Raw genomic sequence first — 17,102 nt, 5'->3', positions numbered from 1 at the left:
CAAGAGTTTGTGTTCTGGTACACTATAAAGTAAAAAAATGTGAAATTGCATACATACATACAATTTAAATTCATGTCCTTTCAAATAAATTGTATACATGACAATATAATACAAATGTCACTCTTTTGAAAATATTGATATTTCAAAAGAAAAAGTACCGTATTTTCGAGCTAAACAGCATCGTACAAGTTATTGATTGATTTGTTGGTTGGTTGGTTGGTTGGTTGATTGATTGGTTGGTTGATTGATTGAATGATTGGAAAAGTTCGCACCAGTCCCCTGACCAATACTCGGAATATAATCTGTACAGTAGTTTAGTACAATATTACAAAACAGAATTTCAGGCGTGACCATTTGTTTTCATAGCAGACTTCGTATCAGATACAATAGTTCTATTTTAGCTTTCGAAATGTTAGTTTCATATAACATTAATATTCAAAAGCTATAAATATGGAGAAAAAAATGGCGCAAAAAATATTTCACTGTATTTGATTAATTCCTCATTCATATTCATAAACCAACAAAAAACGAATTATATACATAATTTATGTATTTAAAATCCGACCCAAAGTGCGTTGATCAATATCGATGCATATCTTATAATCCAAATATCAGACTGGTAATTTGTTAAGAACTATGTAATCGACTTAAATAATTTGTTATTCCTTTTCATTTAAGGACGAAACTTGTCCGACATTTGCAACTAAATGGTCCTTTGAAAGTGTATACATTCTACTAGTCTAACATATAATAAGCTTACAAGATTGGCTTTATGTAAATACGCAGTGTAAATAACAAACACTGTGCTTTGCTAGGTGTATGACGCAACACCGGCTGGAGCGATTACCTATCTACCATTCATAGGAGGAACAATGCCAAAACACATTGGCGCTTACCTGTATAGTTTGAACGCACTACCTATACATACTATCAGGCTCGCGTATTGGCCCAGATAAAGCAGTGTGCACATTGATAGCTGATAGGTTCATGATTAAGCATTTGTAATAATAATAATGGACAATCTTTGACAGTACATGTATATCTAGGTAAGTGGATCAGGAGACTTTTAGAAAATATGACCTTCCACTTAAAGCGTTTGAAAGCAGTTAACCTTAAGAGAACAGTCAAGCATTAATACTTAAAACACCGCGTGAAGAAGGAATTAAATATACCAGGGACAGAAATGCATATACAAGCAAAATATCAGAAGTGTTTCGATGTATCAACACGTTCATATAGATGAGGATGTGATGTGATTTTTCTGTGATTCGCTACGTGGATTTTTTACCCGGCAAACTGGCCGGTTGGGGCGAAGTTGAGCTGCACAGCTTTTCTGCCTTCCAACCTCCTGAGTCCCGGGCTTCTAGACCTGTGACGTCCCACCAGAATCCCTTACCTGTCCCAGAACAAGAGCAAGCGACACCAGCGACCATGTCTGCATCATTATTCACAATCAGCTCGAGCGAAGCTGCAAAACTTGTGCGAAACCAGCGCAAACGTGACGATGACAAGTACTGTTTTCTACTACAAGTGTCTTTCCAGTCAGTGTACAGTGACTCTGCGATTCCAAACACGTGCCTGAAGAAGATCCCCCGGCTTCTAAACGGCATTCCGCTGGGTCCCGGCGTAATGGCTCGGGACCAGATAGACAGTATCCGGTGGAGGTACATCGAAGGCGGCACCCGGCTGCACACGTTCATCTCCGTGCCTATGTACGAGGAGGACGCTGAGGAGAGCAAGCGGGCGCTGCGGGACAGCCTTATGAAGCAGTCCCAAGCAGTGTTTGGCGACATCACTGTCAAAGCGTCCATGATCCTTTCCCATTGCGTCAACTACGACGATGACATCATCATCAACGACATCGCCGTCCCGTTTGAGGAAGGACTTCATTTCAGAGACTAACTATAGGGCGGTCTTAGCGTCACCCATCGCCATCATGTCACGTTCAGAATAGATGTACACAACCGCCTACACATTGACGTACCTAGATGAGTTTATAATAATATTGGCAGCAGTTATGTTATTGTGGGTGTTAGATTTTATACATATTTCTCTGTTTCTCGTCCAGAAACGCCAGGTAAATGCGATTCATGAAAATGTGCCAAAACAACTTTCGTGTATGAATTGTAACTAATGTAGTGACATTGCGATCTCTCCTACACTAGAAACAGTTCAGAGCAATTCCAGAGATGCTATTAAAAGTTAAAGATTGGCTGATACAACAGGTGCTTCACGAAAATATTTGCTGAATTTCTGTAGACAGCCAACAAACTTCAGAACGCGAGCTGTGCGACCACGTATACATTTAAATACAGCACACATAATCAATTCAACGTACCGATTTCTTTGGAATAAGTACGAACATGTGTGTTCATTGAAACTAATTGATCGTTTCAAGATCTTATCAGTAACAAATCTTGTTCATACGATAAGAAATATTGAGACATTAATGTTTAAATGACACCGAACTTACAATGTCAACTGGTATTTGCCAATAACGAATATATTATATCGTTTTGTTTGTTCTTGATAGTGACGTACATTTGAAACAAGTATACGGAAGTTTACCATAGTGTCTTTCATTTACATACAAAAGGTTACATAATAAATATTTATACATGCATATTTGAAGTAAAAAGCGTATAAATATTTTACCTCAAATGGTTAATGCCAATTGTTAGTTAAAACCTGTTTGTTTTCTTATGTTTTGTTAATTTATTTTATTGATTTTCCCACATTGTTACATGTTTGTGAATGATCATATTTTGCTGTGTTTAACTAATGTTTGAATTTTAATAAATATTCCAAGTTTAGTTCATGTGCGATTTATATGGCAAACAAGAGGACCAGTAGAAGTTGTTTAACGATTTACAAAATTTAAGCGATATTTTTTAAGCTTGATTGTGATAAGTCCGTAATATCAGCCGCTATATCTCGAGTCCTTTGACGAGTTTTTGTTTGAGCGACGAACCTAACGTCCGAATATTAAAAAACGTTCCTCTAGCGCGCATTATTTTGGCTAGTCTGTGATAAGATCTTTGATACAAAGATACCCAAGAGTGGATACTTTGGATAAGTCTCTTGATAGAAAATGTACATCGGAAAAGAAGTTAGTTTCCAGGTCCCCTGTGTGCCAATGTTGAAAAAAAACGGTTTCCAGTCTTAAGTTCAGACGGCAAATCTTTTTTCCCCATAACTTTCCTTCTGACCCCTTTCGGACATCCTACAACGTGCAGCGTTGACCGTGCGCAACAAGAACAATTAACCCATAATTAGTTGTTAATTAACCTAATAATTACCAAGGCCGCTCAATGCTAATTAATATCACCCGGCGTGTCCGGCAGAACGCTTCCATATGATGAGAGGAAAGCTTGATTCGAACACCAGAACATGCTTATCACTGCAGATCTGCCAAGGTCGTACATCCAATCTTTTCTGTTCGGGTACGTAACAAGTGCGAAAGGATTATTTTCAGATTATCGTTCATGCACCTATTTGCATAACTTTCGCAATGACGACAATGAATAAACCTAATAGGCTTTGGAAATAATCTTAGGTTGTCAAACGTGCAAAACAAAAGGTAGGCGAAATGATAGCCTGATTTGTATAGCCTTTACGGTTGTTCTATTTTACATGATAAAGGAATGATAGAAGAAAATTACATGCAATGTTTGCAGAATTTCTTGCACAAATTGTTTGAGTGGAGTGCAAATCATGTAAGAAGTGCAAAGAGACCAATACCGTGATATAATCAATGAGTTTTAAGTTGAATAGAGAACATGTCTCTGATGCGGCTTGATCCCTGACCCCTTGAGGTAACAACTAACTGATTAAGGGCGAATGTGGGGGGGGGGGTGTAATCTAACATTTTATGACAAAGATGTATATGGACCGGACACGAAGTATTATCAGTAAGTCAGGCGTCCGGGATCTACCAAATTGAGCGGAGGGCACCTTTACCGCAATACCACTCTCACCCTCAGAATGCATTCACTAGTTATACAAACTAGAACTTTCGCAAAATGTCATTAATATCCCCGCGCGCCCAAGTGTCGGAAACATTGCATGGATCGAACTATTAAAGAAATCAGGTTGTACGTGAATTGTGATTTATGTAGAGATATGAGGAAGATGGGAAAATATTGGTACTGTTATATGACACAACCCATCACTAGTAGGGCTTATATAGAAAAACATACTTAGTAAAAATGATTGCTTTGACCTTCACCTCGAAGGTAGGGACACGGTTCTTGTGCACGACACGTCCTCATACAATTGAAGTTACTTTTGCCAAATAATTTGAAATCCGACCATGAATGAGAAAGATATGGACCGGACAAAAACGGGTCGGACTAACGGATCATACCCGGTCCAGAAGGTTGCTGTGACCTTGACCTTAAAGGTAGGGACGTGTGTCTTGTGCGTAACACATCCTCATGCTCATTGCTATGGTGGCCACCTATACCTTTATTATTTTAAAATTCAACCATGAATGAAAAAGATATGGATGGGCAAATAACATGAAGGACGGACGGACGTGACGACGAGCGTGATTAGGATATAGCCCCACTTTGTGAAACCGAGGTACAGTAACGGTGGGTAATTTTTATCCACCAATACACCAGAACGTTATTATAACATATGACTTTTTTCAATTTCGGTTTCTATACAATACTGTTTTCAGGTATTTTCTAAACAAATCATACAGGAATTTCAATGGAGCATGATGCTGGTAGAAACAAGCGGCCCATGAGGACCTTTTACTTGCATGACTTTTTAGTACAACCCAAGGGAAGCAATCAGCGAACCGTGTGTTATACAAAGGGAGGGAAATGCTACTTTAATACACAGCTCTCTGTACAATGTTTTGTCCCTTATAGAATAGTGCAAAGAGTCCAATACCTGGGTATAATCGATCAAATCAAATAAGTGGAAAGGAGAACATATCTGATTGGGCTGCAGCATTTTGTGAACCGTAATCCAGTCATGCATGGATAGATCTTGTTGGTTAAAGAAAGAAACAGAGCTCTAATGGATATCTAACTACATTATAAGTTTGATTGATATACATAAGACTGCATAGCGTTCATAATAAATTGTTTATGGATGCAAGCACTTATCATATAGAAACTGATCACAATATCTATGAGTACTTTAATGTATGCTTAGAAGTGAGCCAAAAAAATGTACATTTCTAAGAATATTCATCAAACAGAATTTTAACACAAGATTAAGTTTTTGAACGAAGATTACTGCTTTATTTAACATTTCTGACATTATCAATAATGAACACAGATTTCATAAAAAGACAACAAACACTTTAAATGTTCATGGATATGAATGAAAGTGACAATCAAAAGTACACTCACTTTGCAATAAAAAAGATGTATCAAAACAAAGAATGCCATGTTGTTCTTGAAAGTGATTATCATTTGTTTTACAAACAAAGCGTAAATCTAATATAAAGAGAAGAAAAGGCTTTGCTCCACATTGTGCCATACATTTTCATTAAATCATTCATAACACAGTACTTTTATGCCTGACCAAAACATTACAGCTGTATTCAAAAAACTCTTTAAATACATTAAGATTTTTGAAAATCTGCAACACCATATCTAGAAGATTATTCTCTATTTTAACAGCTTTATATGAGCATACACTTGATTCTACCATAATCAGCCATGCTATCTGCAGTCTACACAGCTGCTTAAATCACATAGTATATGATATATTCTCTTTCAAATCTGTGTGAATTTGGACCATAATACAGCACTAAGTTTGTCATATTATCACCAGGTCCTGACGGCTTGCTATGTCCCAGTGTTCAGATCAGACAACAGACCAGACTGTGTCAGTGTTCATGCCTGGGTGAGCTGGGCCTCCATGGTTTTCAACATCCAGTCAGGTTCAGTGGCTGTGATCTTCTCAATGATGTTGTTCACTTGGAAACACACACCTTGGATCTGCCGGTCCCACGTCGGCAGCGTCTCACGACCTGACATGAAAAGAACACAAAAATGCATAATGTGAAAATAAATTTTTTTGTTTGTTGATAAAACTCTGAGAAAACAACTTTGGTAAATTGTCAGAAATACTGTTTGTCCGACAGAATGTGGATTATACATAGCCAAAAATAATAACTTTGGCAAAGAGAAACAAGCTCCTTTGAATGCAGAGAAACTAGTACTTAACCAGAGACCCTATGTGTATATCACTAACCTTTTGGGTGTTGTACATACTGTTGAACAAAGGTTTTCTTCCTTATTGTTCAATATTTTTCAATGAAATTCAAATTAAATATGTTATTTTGGATTGCGCCACTGACAATTAAGAAAATCTCACATAAATTTTGCAGTTCAGATATTTTAGTGAACATATTTTGATAAACGACTATGCAATGATAAAAAATTGGCAATCATAAATATTTCACCGTTACTATTTTTGTTTTAACTCTGAATTCTCAGTTCAAATGTAGTGCAAAAATACTCACATTCAAAGTGCACAATTGAGTCAATCTGGTCAATGTAGCCGTTCATTCTGCTCTCAGTGATCATCTGGGACGCTATCTTTTCGGCCTGTTTAAAAAAATGGAAACATGGCATTTGGATCTAAAAATCACAAATATATGTCTCTTTCATAAACAATGTTTGATTAATAACAAATTGAAAAATAACAAAACACTACAGCGGAAAATCCAAAACAAAATTATTTTCCTAACATTTAGCAGTTTCAGCCATTTGTTTTATTGAATATTGAACGTTTATCCTGCAAGTTGTTTTAAAGCCATGTCGGACAGACAATTCCCATCATAGAGCCTGTACCTTTGCTGGAGGGATGTCAAGGAGAGATCCTAGCTCTGGGAAGGAGATGTTGTTGTAGAGTTTGCTGGCTGACAGCAGGTTGTGCTCTATGACTGCTCGGTCCAGGATCGTGGAACCTGCATACAGGTTACAGAAGATACAGTTTGTAAATAACACAGACTATTCTATCATTATAAAAAATGCAGGATAGTCCTCAGGAACATATGAATATCATTTCTGATATTGTGTCAAAGTTAATGATAAAATAAGGTTACATGCCCAAACATTTCTTCTGATAAAAGCAGCTGATCAACCCATATTTTGAACTTGAAAACAGACTAATCACGTCAGTGATGACACTTTCCACAGGCTACCTCGACACAGGATATCTTTCTTTATTATTTATAGTTTCAGGCAGATTATGTAACTCCTATTATATGAAGCACCAGTGCTCTCACGAAGATACTGCGTAATAAGTTTCAGAACAATGTGCCCCAATCTAGTAGTTTGCTCCACTAACTTTTGCAGCAAACTGCCCGACTTACCAACCGACCACCAAACCAACCATAAACTTTGACTTTAAACAAATTGTTTGTGGGGATATGAAGATGTCAATGAATAAATTGATACCGACTTATTTAAAATGCCTATTGCACTATACACCCTGAAGCATTTGCATTTGGCTTTAAATGTTTGCATTTGGTTGTCAATAAGCGAGACATACCGTCAGCTGTGACGGCCTTCTGGTGCGGCTGTAAGAGGGCGGCAAACTCCTCTAGCTCACTGCTGCGGATGATCCGGTCCAGGTACCTGTAACACAATACCACATTTTATACCACAGAAATCCTTAAAAGCACCTCAACTCCTAGCAACATGTGTTTGAAGTAAAACAAACATTACATCGGTGAAATGTATAACACAAATGCTCAACTGCACAAGTTATTCACATAAGAGTGGGAGACAATTCACACATTGTGCAATTATTCATACATAAGAACCACTTACACACCAGATAGCATTCTGAAGATAAGATGCCAAAACTTGAATTTTGATGCAAATAAATTTGCTAAAATTGATGACTTAAAGTATACAGTCCAAAATTTACAACAAATTCATATGCACACACACACACACACACACACACACTTTGAAGCATTGGTGGAAAAGTGACCACACAGACAATGAACAAACTTAAAACAGACTCTTTAGAAAAAATCCATCCTACAGAAACTAATTACACCAAATTATGTCATATTGAACAACTTCTTTCAAATAATATAAGAAAACATTTTAAAGTACTTGCATTTTTTCCAGTATGTTATAGGCTGGTAGCTTTTGACATCTTTCATCTTTGAATAATGTCGCTAACATTCTGGACCGCTGCTGGCCTGCAAAGATATTTTTTAATTCATAAAAATCCCTTTTGTTTTTGACATGTTATTTTTTTGAAGGTTTGCTTGACACTATTAATGATATATAAAATTAAAAGTTTTTCCGCAACAAAACAAATTTGAATATTTATGACTCTAAATAAGTATATGTGCAGAATTTGCCTTTCTTACAAAAACATACCTTGAAAGATTAATACTATCTTTTGGTAAAAATAATAGCAATGGTTTGCATTTTTGGGGTTACCACATACTCTTATGCCTAATTGTGCATTTGAGTTTTGGAACATGCACTTTATATATCTTGTTCATAATTATTAATAGGAACCAACCTGCTGATGCCAGGACTGTACAGATAAGGGCGTTTTTCAGGGCTGTGATTCTCTCGTCTTCAGCTACCAGGGATTTATAGGACAGCTCATTGTAACGCACAGCTGCCTCGATAAACTTCCGCCGGAAATCCAGTACCCTCGCATAGCATGCCTGTTATAAGTGTTAAATGAGATTTGATTTTGGATTATAGCAGCAATATCTTTTTTGTAATCAAATTAAATCTTTCGTTCCATAACCAATAAATATATAAAAGTTTAAACTCTTCAATACATCACATATCAGAAATCAAACTCCACTAGACACGTGCACATTTATACAGTCATGAAATATGTTCCAGCAAGATTTATTATTTGCTGTCAATATTTCAGATTTGAATGCAAATGTTTACAGGACAAAAGTTCCATAAAAGAAACTATTAAAACTCTTCACAGGCAAGATCCAAATACGGCTTTATTTCAATCACAGTCACACCACTGGCAGTTACCTTGTAGTGTATCTGTAGTTCCTGGTTCTGTGAGTCAGTCTGAAGGAGGGACGCGCGGTTGATGTACGCCTCTGCTTGTACCGGGTCTGCGTCCTCCAGGTACAGACGAGCAATCTTCAGGTATGTCTCTAGCTTGTACTCCGGCTTGTATTGCCTACAACACATACATGTGGGGTACTGTTACCATGAAACATGCAGATGTTACATCTTTGTTTTTAAGTTATTATAATTTCTCATCTTTGCTTGAGGTCAATGATGAGTGTAGCTTTATGCTTATGCCTATCACAGTTGATCCCTGCCCAGATCTTACTAGGAATCATTTTTAGCAATAACTGATGAGAAAAATATATCTTTGTCTTCAAAATACTGCAACACATTTCACATATAAGACCTTATATCTTTGTTGACTATACGTAAACACTGTCCTACCTCTGCCCGGTTTCCATGGGAATGCCTACAAGTATATTGGCTGCCTCCTTCCATGCTCCTTCCCGCTCATAGATATCAGCCAAGTGTTGCCGAATATCAGACACCTGCATAACACACAAACCATGTACCATATTCCTGTAATGGGCCTTTGATTACTTACATTAACCAGTTTAGTACATATATTTACAATTTTTAGAAGTGAATATTTTTCCTTTCACATACAAGCATGATCTAGTAAACATTAAAAAACAAGAAATTGAGATTTTTGATAAAAATAATACATCTGTTCAAAACTCAAGATATAACAATATCGAAAGCTAGTATTACAGCACACGCCAAATGATCAATTATTGAAACCACATTTCATGGCATTATTCTGTTCATCAAATAAACTTTGTGGTATTAAGCTTTGTAATTTAAGTTGGTCTTTTCATTTATTTACCTTTGAATGATGATATTTTCCCGACTTTTTGATAGTTATAACTTATAACTTACAAGGAACAATTACTGCAATATCATTTATTTATTATAAATATGCATCATATTGTATTGATTACAAGTAGGTGAATGACTGTTATTTAAATGCCCTTTGGGCTTTGATCTTACATGAGTTTTGCCAATATATTTTAACAAAATGATTTATTAAAAGGAACTTGCTCCCGTTTTTGGACCAAAAATAAGTTATCCTGGTAATGCATCTGAAAACACTTATTTTATCATTATATACTGTATGATATTGAAATTGCAATTATAGTTTAAAAAAGTATTTTTGGTTTTAGTGTGGTGCGATACACGCCGGTAAAGTCAAGAAAGAATTAAGATTAAGATGCCTTAACCACTAGGCAACCAGAACTTTTACAAAAGTGATGGATATTTTGACCATAAAACAATACATTGATAATCAACCAATCATGCAACAACGAACCGCTCAAAGCCATTATTAACGCTAATGAAAATTGTGTTCTTCAAAGAAGACATTTTAGCAAATATCAACATTTGCTAATGGGTTCCAGCTGTTGTTATCTTAGTTTTAACACTCCTAATGATTTGCCACACTTTATTTCATCATTCATACAAAAAAATGCATTATACAAACATATGAGAGAGTCCTTTTTAGTAAGATTGGGCAAAAGCATGTCAATAATAAACTAGAAATGTGTCCATAGGACACGGATGCCCCCACTTCGGTTTTTTGTCACAGAAAATAAGCCATAATGATTTTTGAAGTATTTTTGGCAAAAAAGGGCCGTAACTCCTAAATGACTAAAGCGATTTCCATGACTATCGAACTTGATCAAGATATTATGGTCATAAACATGTGTTTAAAGTTTGGTGAGGATTGGACAAACAGTTTTCAGGAATTAGATCGGAAACAATCTTCGGGACGTATTTTTCAAGTCTTTTTTTTCAAATAAAGGGCCGTAACTCCTAAATGACAAAAGCGATTTCCATGGCTATCGAACTTGATCAAGATATTATGGTCACAATCATGTATGTAAAGTTTGGTGAGGATTGGACACATACTTTTCAAGAATTAGATTGGAAACATATATTTTTGAAGTATTTTTGGCAAAAAAGGGCCGTAACTCCTAAATGACTAAAGCGATTTCCATGACTATCGAACTTGATCAAGATATTATGGTCACAAACATGTGTTTAAAGTTTGGTGAGGATTGGACAAACGGTTTTCAAGAATTAGATCGGAAACAATCTTCGGGACGTACGTACGGACAGACGTACGTACGGACAAGGGCAACCCTATATGCCTCCACTTTGTGGGGGCATAAAAACCCACAGACCTATACATAGTTTTACATAAAGCCAGGTTACTTGGCAATCATATCGCAAAATAATTGTCATAATGGAAGAAACCATTACAAAAATCTTACTTTGTCTATTATCAATTATTCGATACAAAATTTGGCTATGTAGTTCCGTAAAATTATAAAACAACAAATATGTTTTCACTTTAGTTTTTTGAGATGTAGAGTAAAATTCTAACACAAGAAGGCAGGCATTATTACTAAGTGGGCTAGCTACCTGTTCCTCAAAGGAGATGACGCGTGCCTGGACCTTCTCCAGGGTGAAGAGAGCAATCTGCTTGGCAGTGACATCTTCCAGTTGGGGCAGTTGGGAACAGAACACACTCAGGAGCTGGCGTGAGATCACCAGGCTCACAACCTCATTCAGCACTAAACAGATTTCATACTACTGTACTGGTCTTATTTCACACAATATCTTACTTTTTGGTCAGAGAAATAAGTTTATACTGATTATTATTGTTATGTGATAAATGATCAAGAGTATATAAGTATAACCTTAATACATATGTAATTATGAAGATGGCTTGTGATTAAGTAGCTGTTTCGTGATATACAGAAGTTTGATAAAGATAAACAATTTACAGAATACAATCCTGTGGTATTATTAACAAACATATATAATTCCTTGTATATCTTGAGTGGTCAATCGAATGGTTAGATGACAACCAGCATCTTAAATTCAGATCCTTCATAGACAAACCTGTTCTACTGTTATTACACAATATAATATTTTAATATGACTCAAACCTGTTGCTAAAGCATATTCTTCTGTGAAAACAAATAATTCTTCACAAAAGTTGGCCATAAATTGTATGCTTGTTGCCAAGCAAAGTAGGTATTCAGTCTTCAAAAGCATGTTTGGACCGTTCATTTTAAGTACGGTATATAATCCAAATGAAAATCTAAATTTATAATTTTATGAAAAATGCAATTAACTATCAGACATTCAGCTGTTATAATACAAGTTCTGAAATACTATATATGCTTACAAATAGACCTCACTTTTGCACATATACAGAATTAAGTCAAATTTGTTAAAAGACCAGATGATGCTGAAAACATGTTTTCATCAACATCTGTCAAAATTTGGAAGAGTTTGTTGTTCAATTTTTTTTTTCAAAAATTCAGTAGGAGAAATGAGTTTTTTTTGGTCTTACTGTGCATCAATTTATCAAAAGATTTTTCATAGAGACTGGCTTATAATTATATATCATGGAGAATTGAAAAATTCTTTAAAAACAACTACAAAACTTTCCTATACTGGTCTTCATTTAGTAGATTGTTGTAATTTCAAAAAAACCCACAAGGAATAAGTCTTACATGCTTCCACAAATGTCTGCAGCTGAACAATGAAATCTGGGGAGCCCTTTGCTTTGAAAATGCCATCAAGAATGGTCTTGTACCTGAAATAATATTAAACTATGTAGTGTGTTCAAATAAGAACCAGCCACCTTAGGTCAGTTGGTTACAGCACCGTAGTAGTGACCTGGCTGTCATGGGTTTAACTTTAAGCCCCACATTTGGCACACTTTTACTCCCAGATTTAAGACAGTATTCCATGTGTACGCGGTCTGTGTCAACTGTCTGCATACATCAGCATCAAAATTTGAGAGCGGAAATCATATCCTATGCAGCCGCAATAAGAATACAGTAGATAGTTCTTTCAAGTAGAAATAACATCTGATAATAATAAAATAATTTCATTTCAATAGTAACAATTGGTTTCCATATTTTCAGATGAGCAATAATAAAATAGACTAATTTATTTTCAGAAAAAAAAAAAAAATCAAATTGAACTAATATTAACTTAGAAGTTTCATTCTCCATATCCTTTGCTTTATGACAATGTTTTTAAGCAATCTTATTCATAAATTGTTCAATAAATACAATTTTTCTCCACTATTTCTGTATATTTTTCAAGCCGAACACTATCTGCTAATACAAGGGCTCATGGTCATAGGAATTAACCCAACAGTATATTACTGGTTTGTTTTTTACATACACTAGAGTGCCTGGATCAGCCTTAAAGGTTGATGGTGGGGGAGGAGTGTTGTATGTGTTGATAAGAACTAATGCCAAATTAGCTCAAGATTACGCACAAAGACATTTTTTTCATAGGTAGACACATGGGATTCATACTCCTTGTGGTTCACTCATTAGTGAATGCAAAGCGCCGCTGTTGATCCTATTTTTTGTGATATCTTTCACTTTGTGAAAACCTGGTTAAAAATATATAAGTTTGGTTACAATATGTCAACCTTTACTTAAGTTATTTAGTACCAACAGTTTTTCTATTTTTAGTAACAGTGAAATGACCTTGACCCCAGATGACCCAAACGCACTCCAAGGAAAGGTCTCCATCAACTCTTCCTTATTACCAACTTATTTCAACCCTAACAAAAGTTATTCAGTTTCAACTGTTTTCTATTTTTAAACAGTGGCCTTGACCTTGACCCTAGCGCCCCCAAATGCAATCCAATGAAAGGTCTCCATACTCAAAAGTTTGGTCACAATATGTTAACCATAACTAAAGATATTCAGTTTCATATGTGAAATCCTGGTTAAAAATGTGCCTGTCAAAGGCAATAAAAAATAAAAATAAAATAAAACAAAAACATTTAAAACTAGAAGCGCCGCAATGCGACGAAACCAGGTTTTTGTTATGGGCAATCAGAAATTATAGCCAATTAATTTGTTGTATGAGCAAGTTCAATCTGCAGCTTCATATAAGCTATATTCACACTAAGATTCATCACTATCCATCAATTCTCACTAAGTTGTTGGGCAGAAAAACATTTTTCTATTTTTAGGAACAGTGACCTTGATCCACCTCCCAAGCTAGCTCATCACATAAGCTACCTTCGCTCTAAGTTTCATCAATATCTATCAATGCTAACTAAAGTTATTGGGCAGAAACCATTTTTCTATTTTTAGCAACAGTGACCTTGACCCCACCCCCCTCAAAAGAAATTCCAAGCTTGCTTTTCACATAATCTACTATTACCTACACACAAAATTTCGTCAATATCTATCAATCCTAACTAAAGTTATTGGGCAGAAACCATTTTTCTATTTTTAGTAACAGTGACCTTGACCTTAGCCCCACCCCCCTCAAACGCAATCCCAAGCTAGCTCTGTACATAAGCTACATACACACCAAGTTTTATCAATATCTATCAATGCTAACTAAAGTTATTGGGCGGACGCCATTTTTAAATTGATAGTAACAGTGACCTTGACCGTAGCCCAACCCCACTCAAAAGCAATCCCAAGCTAGCTCTTCACATAAACTAACCACACACCAAGTTTAATCAATATCTATCAATGCTATCAAAAGTTATTTGGCAAAAACATTTTTCTATTTCAAGTAACAGTGACATTGACCGTAGCCCCTCCCCACTCAAAAGCAATCCAAAGCTAGCTCTTCACATGCTACCTACACACCAAGTTGCATCAATATCTGTCAATCCTAACTAAAGTTATTGGGCGGAAACCATTTTTCAACTTTTAGTAATAGTGACCTTGACCATAGCCCCTCCCCACTCAAAAGCAATTCCAAGCTAGCTCTTCACATAAGCTACCTACACACCAAGTTTCATCAATATCTATCAATGCTAACTTATGTTATTGGGCAGAAACCATTTTTCTATTTTTAGTAACAGGCGACCTTGACCTTAGTCCCACCCACCCCTCAAAAGCAATCCCAAGCTAGCTCTTCACATAAGCTACCTACACACCAAGTTTCATCAATATCTGTCAATGCTAACTTAAGTTATTGGGCAGAAACCATTTTTCTATTTTAAGTAACAGTGACCATGACCATTTTTCTATTTTAAGTAATAGTGACCTTGACCTTAGCCCCTCCCCACTCAAAAGCAATCCCAAGCTTGCTCTTCACATAAGCAACTTACACACCAAGTTTCGTCAATATCTGTCAATGTTAACTAAAGTTATTGGGCAGAAACCATTTTTCTATTTTTAGTAACAGTGACCTTGACCTTAGCCCCACCCCCCTCAAAAGCAATCCCAAGCTAGCTCTTCCCATAAGCTACCTACACGCCAAGTTTTATCAATATCTATCAATGCTAACTTAAGTTATTGAACAGAAACCAATGTTTGACGCCCGCCCGCCTACCCGCCCGTCCGCCCAACGACAACCTCATTCTAATAACCCGGTTTTCATTGAAAACCTGGTTAAAAAGTCAATCAAGGGCCATAATTTGTATTTGCGGTTAATATGGACTTCTGAGGCCTAAACAACTGTGTAATTTATTAAGTCAATTGAATGATGGGTATGGAAGTAATTAGTGAAAATCTCAACTTGCCCTCAAACTTTAACCATACACAATGTGCCCTGAAACAATCATAATTATGTCAATCAGGGGCCATTATTTGTATTTAGGATAATATGGACTTATGTAACCTCATTGTGTGATGGTCCTTATCACCTGTGTGAAGAATCAAGTAAATTGAATGAAGGGTATTGGAGTTGAAAAGCGAAACTGTCAACATGCCCTAGAAATTTTATTGGACACTGACACCAACGCCGGGGCGAATAGTAAAGCCTCCTTATTCTTCTACTAGTCAAGCTCATAATGGTAGGGTGATTTTCAAGCTATTATTTTAAATGCATGCACAAAGGTTGCATGTCAGTCTGTATTTAATGTGTTTTAGGTGGGAATTTTTCATAGTTTTCAAACTGCTCCATTGTTTAATTTGCATTTTCGGTGTTACCCGAGCCCAGCATATCATCTTTTTATGTAGGTAATATAGCATGAACTGTCATAGAGCTTATGTTATTTCTTGTGGCTTAGTCTTTCACTTTTCTGACAATGTAAAATGTATAAGTCAAGATCAATTATTTTAGAATATATTTGGCGTTGACATTTCAATTAAAATATAAAATACGTGAACTCAGAATTAAATCTGAAAAGTTATGCCATACTTCAACAGAATCGTGCTAAGCAAACATTATTTAAATTTACCGTTCTATGACATCTTTCGAATGTGATAAATTTGCAAGTTGTGCAAGTTGTTGTTTGACATTAGCCGCCATTTCCAAGTGTCTCCTAACATTGATTAGGTTACATTCAACGCTGAACGCGAAACAGGCAACAGTTTTCCTGGACGACGTCAATCTCCTTCATTAAATTTAGCTTACATTTTTTGTAAAGTTACCGCGTTTGTACTTTATGTTATAATAGCTCGTTGGATGACGAATATCATTATTTAATGGAATGTAATTTCTCTAACAATGACAGAAAAATATGTATTAACCAATTCTATATTAAACATTCAAATATGTATAAATTTTGAATGTTGATGAACTCTAGTGATAGAACTGTACTCAGCTAAATTTAATTAACCTCATTCTCCCTAACATATTTTACTCATTATCAAATTATTTTATTTTTGCTATTTTTTTCACTTTGTTTCATGACCGACTCGTGTATATGTTTAAACTATAGTTTGTTTACAAAAGTTTGTCCGTTTTTTTTGTACATATCACATGCATACGTACATTATGGCTTCATTTTTTAATTAAACTTGAAACCTACGCAGACAACAAGCAGAAATCTGCTACCAAGAGAAAGTGTGCTTCCTAGTCAAATAGCCCCCATTTTGGTCAACTAGCCCCACTTACATTTTAAAATTGGTCAAATAGCACTCCCATAACGCCCCCACTTTTTATATCTATGTATGCATACTTATCATGTCATTCCAAAACATTTTAAACCTTTAATTTTACCAAATGAAGTGCAACCAACATTATTTGTATATTGATAAATTTGACAATTTAACCAAGTAAGATAACAAACGTTTTAAAATATTACTTATAAATTAT

The 17,102-nt window shown here is 35.7% G+C and overlaps 2 protein-coding genes across 2 annotated transcripts; one reads left to right on the top strand and one right to left on the bottom strand.

Moving 5' to 3' along the window:
- The first annotated feature begins 864 nt into the window (after window positions 1-864).
- On the top strand, window positions 865-2,813 carry LOC128207610 (uncharacterized). The gene has a single exon (XM_052910652.1). It carries the CDS (start codon window positions 1,432-1,434, stop codon window positions 1,900-1,902), a length of 471 nt encoding a protein of 156 aa, XP_052766612.1. The 5' UTR covers window positions 865-1,431; the 3' UTR covers window positions 1,903-2,813.
- A 2,327-nt stretch (window positions 2,814-5,140) lies between these two features.
- On the bottom strand, window positions 5,141-16,335 carry LOC128207572 (COP9 signalosome complex subunit 4-like). The gene is made up of 11 exons (XM_052910593.1): window positions 16,243-16,335; window positions 12,578-12,660; window positions 11,475-11,626; window positions 9,435-9,538; window positions 9,006-9,159; window positions 8,521-8,671; window positions 8,104-8,188; window positions 7,525-7,610; window positions 6,822-6,937; window positions 6,491-6,575; window positions 5,141-5,995 (listed from the first exon to the last, which is right to left on the bottom strand). Exons 1-11 carry the CDS (start codon window positions 16,311-16,313, stop codon window positions 5,859-5,861), a joined length of 1,224 nt encoding a protein of 407 aa, XP_052766553.1. The 5' UTR covers window positions 16,314-16,335; the 3' UTR covers window positions 5,141-5,858.
- Between the last annotated feature and the right edge of the window lie 767 nt (window positions 16,336-17,102).

This window comes from Mya arenaria, chromosome 2 (assembly GCF_026914265.1).
Source record: "Mya arenaria isolate MELC-2E11 chromosome 2, ASM2691426v1".
NCBI lineage: Eukaryota > Metazoa > Mollusca > Bivalvia > Myida > Myidae > Mya > Mya arenaria.
The sequence above is the reverse complement of the archived record's forward strand: the minus strand, read 5'-3'. Positions and strand labels throughout refer to the sequence as shown.